Genomic DNA, 17,499 nt, shown 5'->3' with positions numbered 1-17,499 from the left:
TGGAGTGTGTGACTGTGTGTGTGTGACTGTGTGTGTGTGACTGTGTGTGTGTGTGTGTGTGTGTGTGAGTGTGTGTGAGAGAGAGAGAGTCAGGTGATTGTTGCCGTTTAGAGCTCTTGTCCTGGTCACATGGATTTGTCGTGATTCCCGAACTCCAGCAGGCACGGCCTGGAACCCCGTTCCCCGTGGCAGGGAATGTGGATTGTGTAACGGATCAGCTTTGTGGCTTAGAGAAGGTTTTTAGAACCACGCCGTTCCAGAGCTGTATACAGCAGAGTGGGATTTACACTCCTTTAACGGGAACACCCATCACACAGTGACACAATTAGCCCTCTCTCTCTCCCTCTCTCTCTCTCTCTCTCTCACTACCTCTCTCTCAGTCTGTCTCTGTCCCTCTGTGTCCCTATGTCTCTGTACTCATTATGTCACTCTGCTGCTTTTTGTAATGTCTATGTCTATGTACATTCTCTCTCTCTCTCTCTCTCTCTCTCTCTCTCTCTCTCTCTCTCTCACACACACACTTCTGTCTCTGTCTGTAATGTCTCTGTACATCACTCTGTGTCTCATTCTAGAGAAAAAGCTATTAAGTTAAACACAAAGAAGAAATCAGAGACGGAGAAATATTTGAAAATACTCAGGAAAGTATCAATTCTTCAGTACTTTATGGAAATGTGTTTGTGGAAATGTAACAAACAACAACAATGTAACATCCACCACTGCGCAGACCAACCACAGCCAACAGGGAATGAATGAATGAATAAACGAATAAATAAATAAACAAACATCGTAAGTGGCTTACCTTTGGGTCTTTTGGCAGCGCAGGGGATTATGGGGCTTCAGTATTTGTTGAAGCATCTGCTCAAATCCCAGCCTGCTATTAGTCTCAGTGTGAAATGAGGCTGGAACTGAGCTGAGATTATCTGATGCTTAACGGATCCATAAGACTGGACCGAGCACATGAGAATACAGAGCCACTGGGACCCATAACAACCGCGCATTTCCCTGGAGTCCCACCAAAACCGCTTTGATGATCAACAGATCAGCAATCAATCTCCTCTCTCTAATCCAGCTCCACATCCCCACGCCTCCACAGCTGTGTGTTAGTCCCTCCACTGTGAGTAGAACAGCTCAGCCTTGTGGGTCTGAAAGGAGGTGGAGCTGGAGAACAGAACAGCTCAGCCTTGTGGGTCTGAAAGGACATGGAGCTGGATAATAGAACAGCTCAGCCTTGTGGGTCTGAAAGGACGTGGATCTGGAGAACAGCACAGCTCAGCCTTGTGGGTCTGAAAGGACATGGAGCTGGAGAACAGCACAGCTCAGCCTTGTGGGTCTGAAAGGACATGGAGCTGGAGAACAGAACAGCTCAGCCTTGTGGGTCTGAAAGGACATGGAGCTGGAGAACAGAACAGCTCAGCCTTGTGGGTCTGAAAGGACATGGAGCTGGAGAACAGAACAGCTCAGCCTTGTGGGTCTGAAAGGACGTGGAGCTGGATAATAGAACAGCTCAGCCTTGTGGGTCTGAAAGGACGTGGATCTGGAGAACAGCACAGCTCAGCCTTGTGGGTCTGAAAGGACGTGAATCTGGAGAACAGAACAGCTCAGCCTTGTGGGTCTGAAAGAAGGTGGAGCTGGAGAATAGAACAGCTCAGCCTTGTGGGTCTGAAAGGACGTGGAGCTGGAGAACAGCACAGCTTAGCCTTGTGGGTCTGAAAGGACGTGGAGCTGAAGAACAGCACAGCTCAGCCTTGTGGGTCTGAAAGGACGTGGATCTGGAGAATAGAACAGCTCAGTCTTGTGGGTCTGAAAGGACGTGGAGCTGGAGAACAGCACAGCTTAGCCTTGTGGGTCTGAAAGGACGTGGAGCTGGAGAACAGAACAGCTCAGCCTTGTGGGTCTGAAAGGACATGGAGCTGGAGGACAGAACAACTCAGCCTTGTGGGTCTGAAAGGACGTGGAGCTGGAGAACAGCACGGCTCAGCCTTGTGGGTCTGAAAGGTGGTGGAGCTGGAGAACAGAACAACTCAGCCTTGTGGGTCTGAAAGGACGTGGAGCTGGAGAACAGCACGGCTCAGCCTTGTGGGTCTGAAAGGTGGTGGAGCTGGAGAACAGAACAGCTCAGCCTTGTGGGTCTGAAAGGACGTGGAGCTGGAGAACAGAACAGCTCAGCTTTGTGGGTCTGAAAGGACGTGGAGCTGGAGAACAGCACAGCTTAGCCTTGTGGGTCTGAAAGGACGTGAAGCTGGAGAACAGCTCAGACAAAGGGGGGTTAGGAGAGAAGAGCTCATCGCTATTGAAACATTTCTGTTTAAATGTATGCTTTCAGACCCTTCTGATCTGTCTATCTATTAGAGAGAGAGAGAGAGAGAGAGAGAGAGAAGGGCCTGGTTGTTGCTCGGTAAAGAAATGGCCCATTAGGAAGAAAGTTTATTTTCATTTGCCATCTCTGACTGAGCAGCAACACTAACCTCCATTCATTTCACACCCAGACTTCACACACACACACACACACACACACACACACACACACACTCCCCTAGTGATTTCCACACCTCATACTGGCTGCATTCAGCTTCATCAAACTGCTTCTTTATTCAGAAACCGCTGTAAACACACGAATGTAAACACTCCAGATTTTCCGACAAGGAACGTTCTAACAGCGTTCCAACAGACGGAATAAGAACATGTTCATAGACTTCATGCATGCGTATGTGCACAGAAGGGAATCAGGGAGTTCTGGAGTATCTCTGCGGGCTGCACGATGCATCCGCCTTTGCATTAGTGATGTCAGGAAAGACGCAATCTAAATAATTTGAATTACATCCTCAGCGCTGCAGTGACACTGACGTGGTGGTGGTGTGTTAGTGTGTGTTGTGCTGGTGTAGAGTGGATCAGACACAGCAGTGCTGCTGGAGTTTTTAAACCCCTCAGTGTCTGGACTGAGAACAGTCCACCGACCAAAAACATCCAGCCGACAGCGTCCTGTGTCACTGATGAAGGATCTTATAAATAAATAAAGGGATAAAGAAAAATAAATCAGGGTTTTTTTTTTATAATAAAGACATAACTTGGGGCGTATTTCTTTCTTTTATGAATGCATTTGTATATTTTTGGTGCCTAAAGCCACAAAAACATGGATCTCAGTGGAAAAGATCAATATAATCATATAACACCGAGGCACTGTCCATAATATCTTTGTGCAATAGACAGTACGCTGCTCTTGCTGACCTTCTGTAGCAGATATTTCTGGACGTGGCTCAAGTTGGCCACTGTTGGGAAGGTCAGATATTTCTGGACACAAACAGGACCCCAACAGTACAACAAACAACAACAACAACTAAGCAGTAAAGGTCCTGAACTTTAGCGCTGTCCGTCGTCCATCTCAAACAATCCACCCAGACAGAATACGCCTTCTCCTGGTGGGAGATAAACAAATGAGTTAAGAAACAAATAAATAAACACGGCCCAGCTCCCAGCGGGGAATTCACACCCAAAACCCAGCGCTAACCACAGCTATGCTAGCGCTAGCATCCACAGTGTGGCCAATAACATTGGCAGGGTTCTATTGTGCCTGAGAGCACACTCGATAATTAGCTCGGTTTTTATAGACGTGTTTTTAAAAAAAGGCCAAAATTTAAAAGCATTAAACGAAACAAAAGGAATTAAACGAGTCACTGCATCATAACGAACAAATAAGCCGAAGCAGACGCGGTATCTCTGAGCTCCACACAAAACAAAACCCAGGTGAAGTCACTGTGGTGTCAAACAAACAAACAAAAGCCAGACTTGTTAGACCTGTGCAGCACAGCAGGAAAAACAAAGTTCTTCTGAAACAGGGAAACCAGAGCCACTGAGTCTTTATCGCAAATAAAAACCCGAATATTAGCGGACGAGGTGGAGCAGAGGCGATGGAGCGGAGGACATGGACATTGTCTGTAACCCTTATCCAGTTCAGGGTCGCGGTGGGTCCGGAGTCTACCCAGAATCAGCGGGCGTGAGGTGGGAACACACCCTGGAGGGGGCGCCAGTCCTTCACAGGGCAACACACACACACACCTATGGACACTTTTGAGTCGCCAATCCACCCCAGGACCCTGCAGCTGTTACAGAGACACTCCCTGCTGCGCCACCGTGCGGCCCAATTTACCCCTAAGTCTCCACAACATGAATGAAAGTCTATGCAATGTCCCAACTTTTCACAGATACAAGATTGTGTGTGTGTGTGTGTGTGTGTGTGTGTGCACCCACTCCCCAGAGTCCTCTTGTCTCAGAGCCACCCTCACACAGAGAGATAACGAGCAAATTCGCCTTCACTGAGCGAACGAGCGCAGCACAGTGTCTTCACCACCATCACACACCAGCTGGATCACTCCAGAGAGCACAGTCACACAGATCCACAGCCTGAACCTGACAGGGTTTATGTCCCTCTAGGGGACTCTTGACATTGGTGACTTTAGACTCTTATGCAGCTGCTCCAAAGCAGCCCATTTCACTCCAATAAAGCATACACACTACGTGCAACTGGAAACACAGCCAGAGGTGGTAAAATTAATAAAGGAATCAAAACGGCACGAGAAATTCCTCCACTGCACCAACCAGAGCAGCTCCGCCACGCCAAAAAGAACTCTGATAGTTGAACTGGTTCCTTGGAACCTTGGTTCTTTCCAGTGAACTGGCCCTTGTTTCTACAAGTTTAGAGGGGAACCAAGGATGTGTCATCAGCAGGGGGCGTCGCTGTGGCTGAATACAGCGCCAGAGTCACTGATAAACAGTCAGAGTCATGATAAAGTTTATTTTTTGTTTATCGTGGAGTCAGATCAGAGTGAGATATAATACTGTGTAAATGTTGCCGAGTTCAGAGCCGTCCTGCCGAGCTTGTGAACAGCGGAGAAACGGAACACAGAGCCGGAGAATGGTGCATGGTGTCTCGCCAAAAACATCCCCAGAAACACACACAAACGTAGTGTTTGTTTGTGTTCTATTCTTTATTTTTTTATATGAAACATTGAAAATGAGCTGCATGCGATAACGTTTGAGGCTCAACCTTTCTTCAGTTACTGAACCTTGACATGCCCACGGATGACGTCATGGTTCACACAGAAAAACCAACCCTTCTTTGGTTCTAGTTGAGAACAAGTTTTTTGGTCCAGTTCACCGAACTGGAACCTTTAATGGTTTACCTTTTCCTTGTTGGTGGAAAAGAGCTAAGAGACTACTTTGCATCCTTGTGGTTCTTTTAGAGGTTTTTGATTCGTATTGGGTTCACACTTGAAAGAACCGCACCAGAGTTTGTTTAGAAACTGGTTTGAGTTCAAAAGGAAGTGTTTACACTTAGTCACACCACACTCCTCACAGTCACCCGGAGGAAACCCACGCAGACACAGGGAGAACACACCACACTCCTCACAGACAGTCACCCGGAGGAAACCCACGCAGACACAGAGAGAACACACCACACTCCTCACAGACAGTCACCCGGAGGAAACCCACGCAGACACAGGGAGAACACACCACACTCCTCACAGACAGTCACCCGGAGGAAACCCACGCTGACACAGGGAGAACACACCACACTCCTCACAGACAGTCACCCGGAGGAAACCCACGCTGACACAGGGAGAACACACCACACTCCTCACAGACAGTCACCCGGAGGAAACCCACGCTGACACAGGGAGAATACACCACACTCCTCCAATGAGTAATCAGAGCAATCGCACCAGGGTTCATTATAATCAAACCAAAACCGACAAATCTGAACACACTCTTAGTTTGTTTCCTATTTACCAAGTCAGGGCTGCGTACAAACGCAGGAATTCATCCAGTGCACAAAGAGACCAGAGAGCGAGCAAATGATCTCTTAAATCTCACTTGTTAATGGTTTAAAAATGAAAAATGGTGTAAAAATAAATAACTAAATGCAGATTAAAATTTCAAAAGCATTTGTGATTCCGACAAAAACAACGACGGCTGTGAGAGCACTAGGACGTGCAAAACACATGCAGCAACACTTGGTTCATAAATAAATGGGACACCCCCCACCCACACCTCCCAGTCCCTCTCTGATGTCATCCATCACTCAGCAGTGGACCCTCTGGACCAAAATGCATCAATCCACAGCCGCACGCTCAAATGTGAGGACGTCCTGCAGAGACTCGCCACAACCAGAGGCTGCTGAAGTGTCTCCTTCTTTTCTGCTCGTGCTGTACGTCATTTTCGAGGACCGCTCCTTCTGTCAGCACCAGCCTGCGGCAAACTGACAGCCGCCCCTTACTCGAACGAACCAGGGACGCGTTTCTTCTTCCTCTTGTTTCACAATTCACAAAACCCCACATCAAACAGGAATGTCCACGTTCAGTGGTGCGATAAAAAACAGGTGAATCCCCCAGAACCCCGCGCTCTCGGCTCATCGCAGTCAAATCAGGCGCTAGTTTTTGTTCTGCTTTTTAAAAGTGATGTAGAAAAATTTCCTCCTTGAAAACGCTGATCTACAGATATCTCTCTGACGGTAAAGATGTGGTACAGAGACGCAGAAAGCTGCAGTCTTTTTAAAATTAAAACGCTTTAGGAGTCTTGCCCAAGGTCTCCTACTGTGAAACCTGGACATACACCTCAGACTGTGGAGTTATAGCTACATCACATAGAACAGACTGAGAGAAACAGAGAGGAGCAAAGTGGGTAAAGAGAGCTGCTCAGAGGTATTCGGACGACAGGAAAGTTCTGAGAGACAGACACGGAAAGCTCCAGCCGTCGAACAAAGCGACACATCAAAGAGAGGAGAGATCCAGCACCTGTCCTCCACCTCCAGCCACACACACACACACACACACACACAGATGCAGTCCGGAAACTCAACACTCAACACAACATAGCCATCTCTCTTGCTCACTCCCTTTCTTCCTTTTTCTCTTTGTCTGTCTCCCTCTCTCTTTCTTTTTATCTCTCTTTATCTTTTCTCTCTCTCTCTCTCTCTGAGCCACAAAAGCAGCCAGCCTTCAATTTAAAACCAAAACAATACTTTCCTTCATTTAGCGCCTTTGCTCCATCTACCTAATTAGCCTGACAGTAAACATGAATTAAACATGGTGTGTGTGTGTGTGTGTGTGTGTGTGTGTGTGTGTGTGTTTTCTAAATGATCAGCAGCACATAAATATATACTGTTGATCAATTTATTAAAATTAATTAACCACACAATTTGTTGCTAATCACAATGAATCCCACTGTCCCTTCTTAAGACTGAAGCATTATCTATAAGCATGATATACCTTATCATCTAATACAGGGTCGTGGTGGGTCCTGAGCCTACACTATCCTTCACGGGGTGACACACACTCGCCCATTCACTCACATCTAGGGACGCTTTTGAGTCTCCAATCCACCTACCAACGTGTGTTTTTGGAGCGTGGGACGAAACCGAAGCACCCGGAGGAAACCCACGCAGACACAGGGAGAACACACCACACTCCTCACAGACAGTCACCCGGAGGAAACCCACGCAGACACAGGGAGAACACACCACACTCCTCACAGACAGTCACCCGGAGTAAACCCACGCGGACACAGGGAGAACACACCACACTCCTCACAGACAGTCACCCTGAGGAAACCCACGCAGACACAGGGAGAACACACCACACTCCTCACAGACAGTCACTCGGAGTAAACCCACGTGGACACAGGGAGAACACACCACACTCCTCACAGACAGTCACCCGGAGTAAACCCACGCGGACACAGGGAGAACACACCACACTCCTCACAGACAGTCACCCGGAGGAAACCCACGCGGACACAGGGAGAACACACCACACTCCTCACAGACAGTCACCCGGAGGAAACCCACGCAGACACAGGGAGAACACACCACACTCCTCACAGACAGTCACCCGGAGGAAACCCACACAGACACAGGGAGAACACACCATAGTCCTCACAGACAGTCACCCGGAGGAAACCCACACAGACACAGGGAGAACACACCACACTCCTCACAGACAGTCACACAGAGTAGGACTTGAACCCACAACCTCCAGGTCCCTGGAGCTATGACAGAGACACTACCTGCTGCGCCACGGTGTCGCCCCTAATGGATATTTAAATGTAAAATAAACAAATCAAAACACAATAAACACAATGGAATTATGTTTATGTTAGTGGTGTCTATTTATTTTAAAATGTAATAACAAAAGTAACATTAAAATATATAAATTAAATTTGAAATATATGACAAACTGGCCGGAGGAAACTCTTTTTTAAACTATAAAATCTCAGTGTAGTTTCTGTGATTTTTTAATTAGAATCTATTTTAAATTTTCTAATTAACTGCACTATGTAATTTTGGAGGAGGTGTAGGAAACCACCCCTCACACTCACACACACACACCTCTTCCCCCTTGATTTCAGGACAGTGCTGTAAAAGTAAATTACACTCTACAACTGTAGTGGGAGCCCAGGAGCAAAAAAACAAACAAACAAACAAAAAATCAAAACTAGTGTTCCTTTAATGACATAGGGTTTAGGAGGCATTAAGGGCACATTGTCATAGACCCATTGTTATGAACGTGTTGTTGTGGGCACCTTGTTAAAGGCGCGTTGCTAAGGATGTGTTGATAAGGACTCATTAAGGAAGCATTGTTAAAGAGTCGTGGTGGAATGCTCATTATTAAACAGGTTTTGTTGAGGGCACATTTCTCAAAAATGCATCGTTATAGGTGTGTTCCCAAAGAACTCTTCATTAACCCTTTGATAACCTGTCGTTAACCATTGCCTAGATATCCAACAAGGGCTTTAGCCATCAACTCAAACAAACCAGCCTGGGTCTTTTCTTTACCAGAGGGTAGTATCACAGTGATATACTTCATTCAAACGCCCCCCCCCCCCCCTCTCTCTCTCTCTCTCAACATCATTCAGGTTAATGTCCTCCTGCTGAGCTTGGATGAAATATTGGACCTTGTTTATTAATCGTTTGCCACACAGCTACTAAACCCTGAGCAGGTGAAAATATGCAAATGTGTCTTTAAACAAGTCCGATAACAAGTACAGGTGACCGGAGGAGGTGATGAAACAGAGAGACAGAGAGAGAGGGAAAGAGGGAGAGGGGGGTGTCCAAAGGTGAGTGAGTGGTGGATATGTGTTAAGCATTATGGGATGTCATGGCTGAGTTGAGGGGAAGGTCAGCGGCTCTGAGGTCGAGTCGAGGAGAAACACATCGCTCAGAGAGACAGGAGACATGCTGCTAAACAGCAACAGCGCAGCGAGGGTGGGTGATACTGCAGAGCCGCAACATCATGATACCCAAAGACACATACCAAAACTAATATTTTCTCATATTTAAAAAGAGTCCTCACAAAATGACTGATTTTCAGATGCAAAGCAGCTCAGTGACCTGGGATTCTCAGGAAATAAAAGAATGGGAATAAACAAACACACAGCTCACTCACGTTTAGCAGATTGAAGATTCTCCACAAGGGGGTGCTATTAACACTAATATTGATTTTAAAAAATACTGTAATTTACCTCAACTCCTTAGACTGCAGGCGTATTACTGATACGTATTAGGAATTCATTATTTATTATTCATTGTGTTCTTAGCAACTAAAAAAGTTGAAGTGAAAGTGTGTGATGTGAACACGGAGACGCCCGGTTCCATCCACTAATACCACAAGTTTAATTAATATCAAAACACTCTCTATCACACTGCTTATGGCTCACACAGGGGATTATGGGGGAAAACCTGGTGAATTCCCTTTAAATCCCATTGTTATTTCCCAACATACACAACATTATCAACTTATTGTACAGTGTTTGGATGTTATCGCTTTCATTTTGCTGACCTCAATATCGCCCACTGTGTTTAGTTTTGACACTCACTTTGTTGGGTTCTCTGGTTTCCTTCTGGCGCTGTTGTGTGGATTTGTTTGAAAAGAATAAATTTATTTTATTCATCTTTTATTAATTTAATTAATAAAAATTTAATTTATTTATTTAGAATATGTGACCATTTTTTGTATATTCAGATTCCAATGTCTGAATGTCTGTAGAGTCTTAAGTTTGATGTGTTCTCCCTGTGTCTGCGTGGGTTTCCTCCGGGTGACTGTCTGTGAGGAGTGTGGTGTGTTCTCCCTGTGTCTGCGTGGGTTTCCTCCGGGTGACTGTCTGTGAGGAGTGTGGTGTGTTCTCCCTGTGTCTGCGTGGGTTTCCTCCGGGTGACTGTCTGTGAGGAGTGTGGTGTGTTCTCTCTGTGTCTGCGTGGGTTTCCTCCGGGTGACTGTCTGTGAGGAGTGTGGTGTGTTCTCTCTGTGTCTGCGTGGGTTTCCTCCGGGTGACTGTCTGTGAGGAGTGTGGTGTGTTCTCTCTGTGTCTGCGTGGGTTTCCTCCGGGTGACTCTCTGTGAGGAGTGTGGTGTGTTCTCCCTGTGTCTGCGTGGGTTTCCTCCGAGTGACTGTCTGTGAGGAGTGTGGTGTGTTCTCTCTGTGTCTGCGTGGGTTTCCTCCGGGTGACTGTCTGTGAGGAGTGTGGTGTGTTCTCTCTGTGTCTGCGTGGGTTTCCTCCGGGTGACTGTCTGTGAGGAGTGTGGTGTGTTCTCCCTGTGTCTGTGTGGGTTTCCTCCAGGTGACTGTCTGTGAGGAGTGTGGTGTGTTCTCTCTGTGTCTGCGTGGGTTTCCTCCAGGTGACTGTCTGTGAGGAGTGTGGTGTGTTCTCTCTGTGTCTGCGTGGGTTTCCTCCAGGTGACTGTCTGTGAGGAGTGTGGTGTGTTCTCTCTGTGTCTGCGTGGGTTTCCTCCGGGTGACTGTCTGTGAGGAGTGTGGTGTGTTCTCCCTGTGTCTGCGTGGGTTTCCTCCAGGTGACTGTCTGTGAGGAGTGTGGTGTGTTCTCCCTGTGTCTGCGTGGGTTTCCTCCGGGTGACTGTCTGTGAGGAGTGTGGTGTGTTCTCCCTGTGTCTGCGTGGGTTTCCTCCAGGTGACTGTCTGTGAGGAGTGTGGTGTGTTCTCCCTGTGTCTGCGTGGGTTTCCTCCGGGTGACTGTCTGTGAGGAGTGTGGTGTGTTCTCCCTGTGTCTGCGTGGGTTTCCTCCTGGTGACTGTCTGTGAGGAGTGTGGTGTGTTCTCTCTGTGTCTGCGTGGGTTTCCTCCAGGTGACTGTCTGTGAGGAGTGTGGTGTGTTCTCCCTGTGTCTGCGTGGGTTTCCTCCTGGTGACTGTCTGTGAGGAGTGTGGTGTGTTCTCCCTGTGTCTGCGTGGGTTTCCTCCGGGTGACTGTCTGTGAGGAGTGTGGTGTGTTCTCCCTGTGTCTGCGTGGGTTTCCTCCCACGGAGAAAAAAAAACATGTTGGTAGGTGGATTGGCGACTCAAAAGTGTCCATAGGTGTGAGTGTGTGTGTCGCCCTGTGAAGGACTGGCGCCCCCTCCAGGGTGTGTTCTTGCCTTGCGCCCAATGATTCCAGGTAGACTTTTGTAAGCGGTTTCAGACAATGAATGAATTAATGAATGAATGAAGAGTGTTAATAACGTTTTCCTAAAAGATCAATGCACTTGAAAAGGGGTGTAATTTCATTATTATTCTAATATATTCTTATTATATCAGTGGCATAAAATGACCTCAGTATATCATTCATCACAATTATAGACAATATATTGACAGCAAAATAAATGGCTATGGTGACAGGCCTAATCCCACACCACATTAGTCATAGTGAGTGTTCTCTATTGTCAGTACTTTAGCATTTCTGCCTCATTTTGACCCCCACACAAACCAATAAATCAGTCTGGTCAGCATGCACCTGTCAACCACACCGTACATAAACCCAGTTCATTGCATTTCTATGTAATTAAATCTATAATTAAACACAGATATTGACACTGTGAGCGAAGCTGCACTGATCATTCCAGACTTCCGAGGGTTAATGTTCTGATAATATGAGAAATACAGCCTCCTGAGAACAGCAAACAAGCAGCGTCTTGCTGCTCCGAATATTAACGCTCAGAGCCGAGAGGGCGATACATCTCCGCCTGAACTCACTCTCATTACCGCGATAGCTCTGCACATATTAAACTTACAACAAGTCTTCTGAGATATTAAAGAAACGGAGGAGCAGGAGCTGTTCTTAGCTCCTCTCTGTGTTGTTAGCCCCTGGAATCAGGGCTGGAGGAGGGATGGTTGATTATATTGTATCGTTATCCTGATCCTTTTGGATATGGTGATAAAACAATGGCACTTTTCTGAGCGCAAGAACAACGAACAAAGTCCTTTAGACCACAACTGTCCTCTCTCTTACTCAGAGTGATTAGTGGGTGTTAGTGTTCTCCTCCAAGCGTGTTGACCATTCCAGCTCGGCAGCATTGTGTGGTGGAGACTTTTTTGAAAATGGAGTGCTACAGCGACAACAACTAAAACCATCCTCTCAGCCTCATCCTGAAGGTGAAATCTCCTTGGCGTCCAAGCCCTGATCAAAGTCCTCAAATCAAAGCACGTCACTTTGAACAGATACTACATGCTCGCTAATTACAGTCCGTGTGATGTATCGTATATGAAAACTGTATCCCTGCCTCTGTTGAGAGAAGATTGCGCAGTGCGTGTAACACGTGTAAAGTGGGATATACTGTGGAAATGGGGAATATGAGGATACTTCAACATCATCCGTATTAATCCAGAGTAACTGGATATTAGGGACGGACCCGGCTACTTGTCTGTTCAGATATTTTTGTTGAATAGGTGTTCGGTTTTTAAAGTGAACTGCTAAATGTTCGTAAGAGTTCATAATGCAGTTTCAATTCTTTAATTAATCATTTAAATAAATAAAGCACTAAAAAACACAGTTCTCTTCTCTGTTCCTGGAAACCCCCCACTCCACCCATATTTAGGCTCTTCAAAATAAAAGTCCTCGTACAAACTAAACTAGCTTAACAGGCTAGCGAGTCAAACCGCACCGTGAGCCGCAAAGCTCTACGGATTTTCTGAACAATTTTCTCAGACGTCACTCCCGAACCTTGGAGCTTTTACAAGCAGCTGTTTGTGTGTTTCGTCACGTAGGCAAGTCTCTTTGGCCAATCAGCGCTCTGCAATTTGTACACGTCACATGGAACTGCAAGTGAGCAAGAGCTAACCATGCAGTGGAAAAGCACCTTTACATAGCACTTGTCTTTTCACTTCCTCATGAAGTTTGAAGTCATAAAGTCACCCGGAGGAAACCCACGCAGACACAGAGAGAACACACCACACTCCTCACAGACAGTCACCCAGAGGAAACCCACGCAGACACAGAGAGAACACACCACACTCCTCACAGACAGTCACCCGGAGGAAACCCACGCAGACACAGAGAGAACACACCACACTCCTCACAGACAGTCACCCGGAGGAAACCCACGCAGACACAGAGAGAACACACCACACTCCTCACAGACAGTCACCCGGAGGAAACCCACGCAGACACAGAGAGAACACACCACACTCCTCACAGACAGTCACCCGGAGGAAACCCACGCAGACACAGAGAGAACACACCACACTCCTCACAGACAGTCACCCGGAGGAAACCCACGCAGACACAGAGAGAACACACCACACTCCTCACAGACAGTCATCCGGAGGAAACCCACGCAGACACAGAGAGAACACACCACACTCCTCACAGACAATCAACTGGAGGAAACCCACGCAGACACAGAGAGAACACACCACACTCCTCACAGACAGTCATCCGGAGGAAACCCACGCAGACACAGAGAGAACACACCACACTCCTCACAGACAATCAACTGGAGGAAACCCACGCAGACACAGAGAGAACACACCACACTCCTCACAGACAATCAACTGGAGGAAACCCACGCAGACACAGAGAGAACACACCACACTCCTCACAGACAATCAACTGGAGGAAACCCACGCAGACACAGGGAGAACACACCAAACCTCACAGATATTCAAATGATGTAGTAAAGTATAAACAGACAAAAATGTTACGTTAAAAAAAAGATACGTGTTTTTCATTGGACAGTGACGACATAATAAAACAAATACGCAGCACATTATGAAACGCGGGGAACTCTAAGGAAACCTGACGTGTGGAATGTGCCTCCACCAAAACATAGCCCCGGTCTTAAATCTAAGTCATTAGTCTTTAATGGAAAAGGTGAAGGTGGAACTGGACTCGTGGCTCTGAGCGCAGAGAGCTGAGGGGTTTTCAGCCAAAAGCAGATCCCAGACGGAGAAAAGAGGAGCTGGCCCAGAGCCTTTACAGCACGATAATGTGGTTTCTTGCTGATGATGTGGAGCTTTAATGTGGCACAGAGACCACAGCGTCCAACAGTGAGGTGGGGAAGAATTCAGACAACTAAGCTGAACATTTTCAAACCAAGCTAAGGGAAATATCTGACCACTTCATGGCTCTGAGAGCGGAGGGTGTGGTCATTTAGATTCAAATTAATAAGAAAGAATAAAAAAAGCTGTTTGGAGAATTTGAAACCAAATGAAAGGTGGAGCGTTAACTGAAGCAGCTACGGCAGGTAGGAGACGAGCACTGGGAAAGACTGTTCCCCTCCGGCTAAAAGGGTGAACGGGAAATAGAATCATTTCAGGGTGGTTCTAATAAAACACAAGCTTATATTGAGTATTTCTGCCCTGCTGGATGTTAAAAGCGACGGGAGACAGTGCTGTGACTTTCTGTTCTAGCTAAGACCTTCCCACCATCCCCATTCGTAACAGTGTTGACCATTTTAACTGAAGGTGGATGGAGACTTATTATATTCTTGACGTTCTTGAGCATTGATTGGACAAACGGAGCTTCATTATCTGTAGCCCTTATCCAGTTCAGGGTCGCGGTGGGTCTGAAGCCTACCTGGAATCATTGGGCGCAAGGTGGGAACACACCCTGGAGGTGGCGCCAGTTCTTCACAGGGCGACACACACTCACACATTCACTCCCACACTCACACCTACGGACACTTTGGAGTCACCAATCCACCTACCAACGTGTGTTTTTGGAGCGTGGGAGGAAACCGGAGCACTACCTGCTGCGCCACAGTGCCGCCCTAAATCATCTACATCTGTATTTTTTTCAATAGAATTTAACGCATTTAATGTGGAGTGAGTGTGTCCTGCTGCATATTTGAATATTTCCATATGTAGAGGATAATAACATAATAAGAGCCGGGAGTGATAATGAAGTTAGGAATGTAATAGAATAGAATAGAATTAGGAAAATGAGGAAATTTGGGCAAGTACATGTGTGGTTCAAGGCGCCACGGTGGTGCAGCAGGTAGGTGTCGCAGTCACACAGCTTCAGGGACCTCGAGGTTGTGGGTTTGATTCCCGCTCCGGGTGACTGTCTGTGAGGAGTGTGGTGTGTTCTCCCTGTGTCTGTGTGGGTTTCCTCCGGGTGACTGTCTGTGAGGAGTGTGGTGTGTTCTCCCTGTGTCTGTGTGGGTTTCCTCCGGGTGACTGTCTGTGAGGAGTGTGGTGTGCTCTCCCTGTGTCTGCATGGGTTTCCTCCGGGTGACTGTCTGTGAGGAGTGTGGTGTGTTCTCCCTGTGTTTGTGTGGGTTTCCTCCGGGTGCTCCAGTTTCCTCCCACAGTCAAAAACACACGTTGGTAGGTGGATTGGTGACTCAAAAGTGTCCGTAGGTAAGAGTGTGAGTGTGTGTCGCCCTGTGAAGGACTGGTGCCCCCTCCAGGGTGTATTCCCCCCTTGCGCCCAATGATTCCAGGTAGGATCTGGACCCAACCGCGACCCTGAACTGGATAAGGGTTACAGATAAGTGGAGATACATTGGGAAAAAAAAAGCGGCACTTTGAATTAAGGGTTGCATAGATTTAGATCATCAACATTCAGAGATATAATCTGAATAACGTACTCATTCTCAGGTTCTATATCTGGATGTAGAAAATTTAACGTCACGCACCCCTTCTGACATAAAGAAGGTGTAGATATGCACACGTCCAAACCCCATCTCCACACATCTCACTCAGCTCTAACTCTAACGCCTTGCTCCTGTGCCTCACGCTGCTGTTAACTGAGCTGGGATCAGAGCAGATACACGGCTCTGAGAGCGTTGCTTCCATTCACAAACAGCAGGACTGAGCTAGGTCTGAGCTTTTAAGGCAAAATGTGAAGGAGCGTGTGCTGCTTGTTGATGATGTGGAGATTTGAGAGCGCTATGAAATTTGGGTGGATCATTTCGAAAAGTGAACCATACACACACCTGCATACAAACCCATCTTTACTGAATTCCCCAGCTCTTGTTGCTCTCTAATGATGCATTTTATGGTGTGTCATGCCTCTTGGGATCAACAGAGTAAGCTCCGAGGGGATCTGGGAGGGTCTTTTCCACCGAATATTAATGTTAAGAACAGCATAAACAGCCTTGGTTTGAGGTTTAGGCGAAATGTGAAAGAGTGTGTGTTGATTGTTGATGATGTGGAGCTGTGGATGTGTAGATGGTGTGTGTGTGTGTGTGAGAGAGAGAGAGAGTGTCTGGGGGTGTTGTTGAGGCCAGTAGAATACAGTGAAATGTCCACAAGTGGAACAGATTCAAGCTTAAAATCATAGCATTGTCTATAAATTCAGGTTTTCCTGAGAATTCTTCCGTTCCACCTTAAATGATGCAGCAGTAAACGTTGCATGGCCTTTTGAGCGTTCAAGGATGGATGGATGGATAAATGATTTGCCTTCAGTCTTTAAACATAAACCAGCCTCATCCTTCCTCAGACACTGAGGCTTCTTTGTGGACGGCTGCAGCGTTAAAGCGTTGAGGCATTTAAGGTGGAACGGAAAATTCCAGCTGAAAAAAAGACTAGAACATCCCCAGCTCGCTCAGCCCTGTGCTGACCGCCGGAGGGTTAACCTCACACGGTCTTTACAGCTCGTACGGTCCAGACCCCTCCGGACGAGGCTTGGCATTGAGCAAGGTGATAATACACAGATCAGAAGCCCCAGCTTACCGGCTGCTGTCTGTGCGTGAGAGCCGCCCTCCGCGGCGGTGTCGGCGCCGGCTGTAGCCTCCGGTGGACGCCGCTCCTGGGGTTCCGCGCAGCGAGGGCGCGCTCCCTCCTCTCCAAGCCTGGGGCGCCTCCGGCGGCGGCTGCGGCGGCTCCGGCGCCCCGCTCCTCCGCGCCGTCTCCGGAGTCCGAATCCAAGCTGCTGAAGTTCCACACGACGAGCGTCTGCAGCAGCAGCACCGTGAGCCCAGCGATGAGCGCCGAGCGCGAGCGCCGAGACGCCGACTTACGGCCGCACAAACCCGGCATCGCGATCCGCACAGAGCCGCGGGGACTCAGAGAGAACCGGAGAGAGACAGACGTGCCAGTGTAGACCAGGGGTTTTACAGAGAGGGAGGGAGGAGGAGAGGGAGGGGAGACAGACAGAAAGAAGGGGAGAGAGACGGGGAATCAGACAGAGAGAGAGAGAGAGAGCGAGCGACGCGAGTGAGTGTGTGAGAAAGGGGGGCACAGAGTGTAGGAGAAAGACTGTGTGTGTGTGTGTGTGTGTGTGAGAGAGACACACGG

General features: G+C 47.6%; 1 protein-coding gene across 1 annotated transcript in view; it reads right to left on the bottom strand.

Annotated features, from left to right (window-relative positions):
• The window catches only part of xylt1 (xylosyltransferase I), a 60,830-nt gene extending 43,531 nt beyond the window's left edge, over positions 1 to 17,299 (bottom strand). Inside the window, exon 1 of the mRNA XM_066641964.1 lies at positions 16,936 to 17,299. Within this exon, the coding sequence (XP_066498061.1) occupies positions 16,936 to 17,241 (306 nt within the window). The 5' untranslated portion in view covers positions 17,242 to 17,299. The remainder of the gene's footprint in view (positions 1 to 16,935) is intronic.
• Positions 17,300 to 17,499: the final 200 nt, after the last annotated feature.

Source organism: Hoplias malabaricus, chromosome 13 (assembly GCF_029633855.1).
Source record: "Hoplias malabaricus isolate fHopMal1 chromosome 13, fHopMal1.hap1, whole genome shotgun sequence".
Lineage (NCBI taxonomy): Eukaryota > Metazoa > Chordata > Actinopteri > Characiformes > Erythrinidae > Hoplias > Hoplias malabaricus.
The sequence above is the reverse complement of the archived record's forward strand: the minus strand, read 5'-3'. Positions and strand labels throughout refer to the sequence as shown.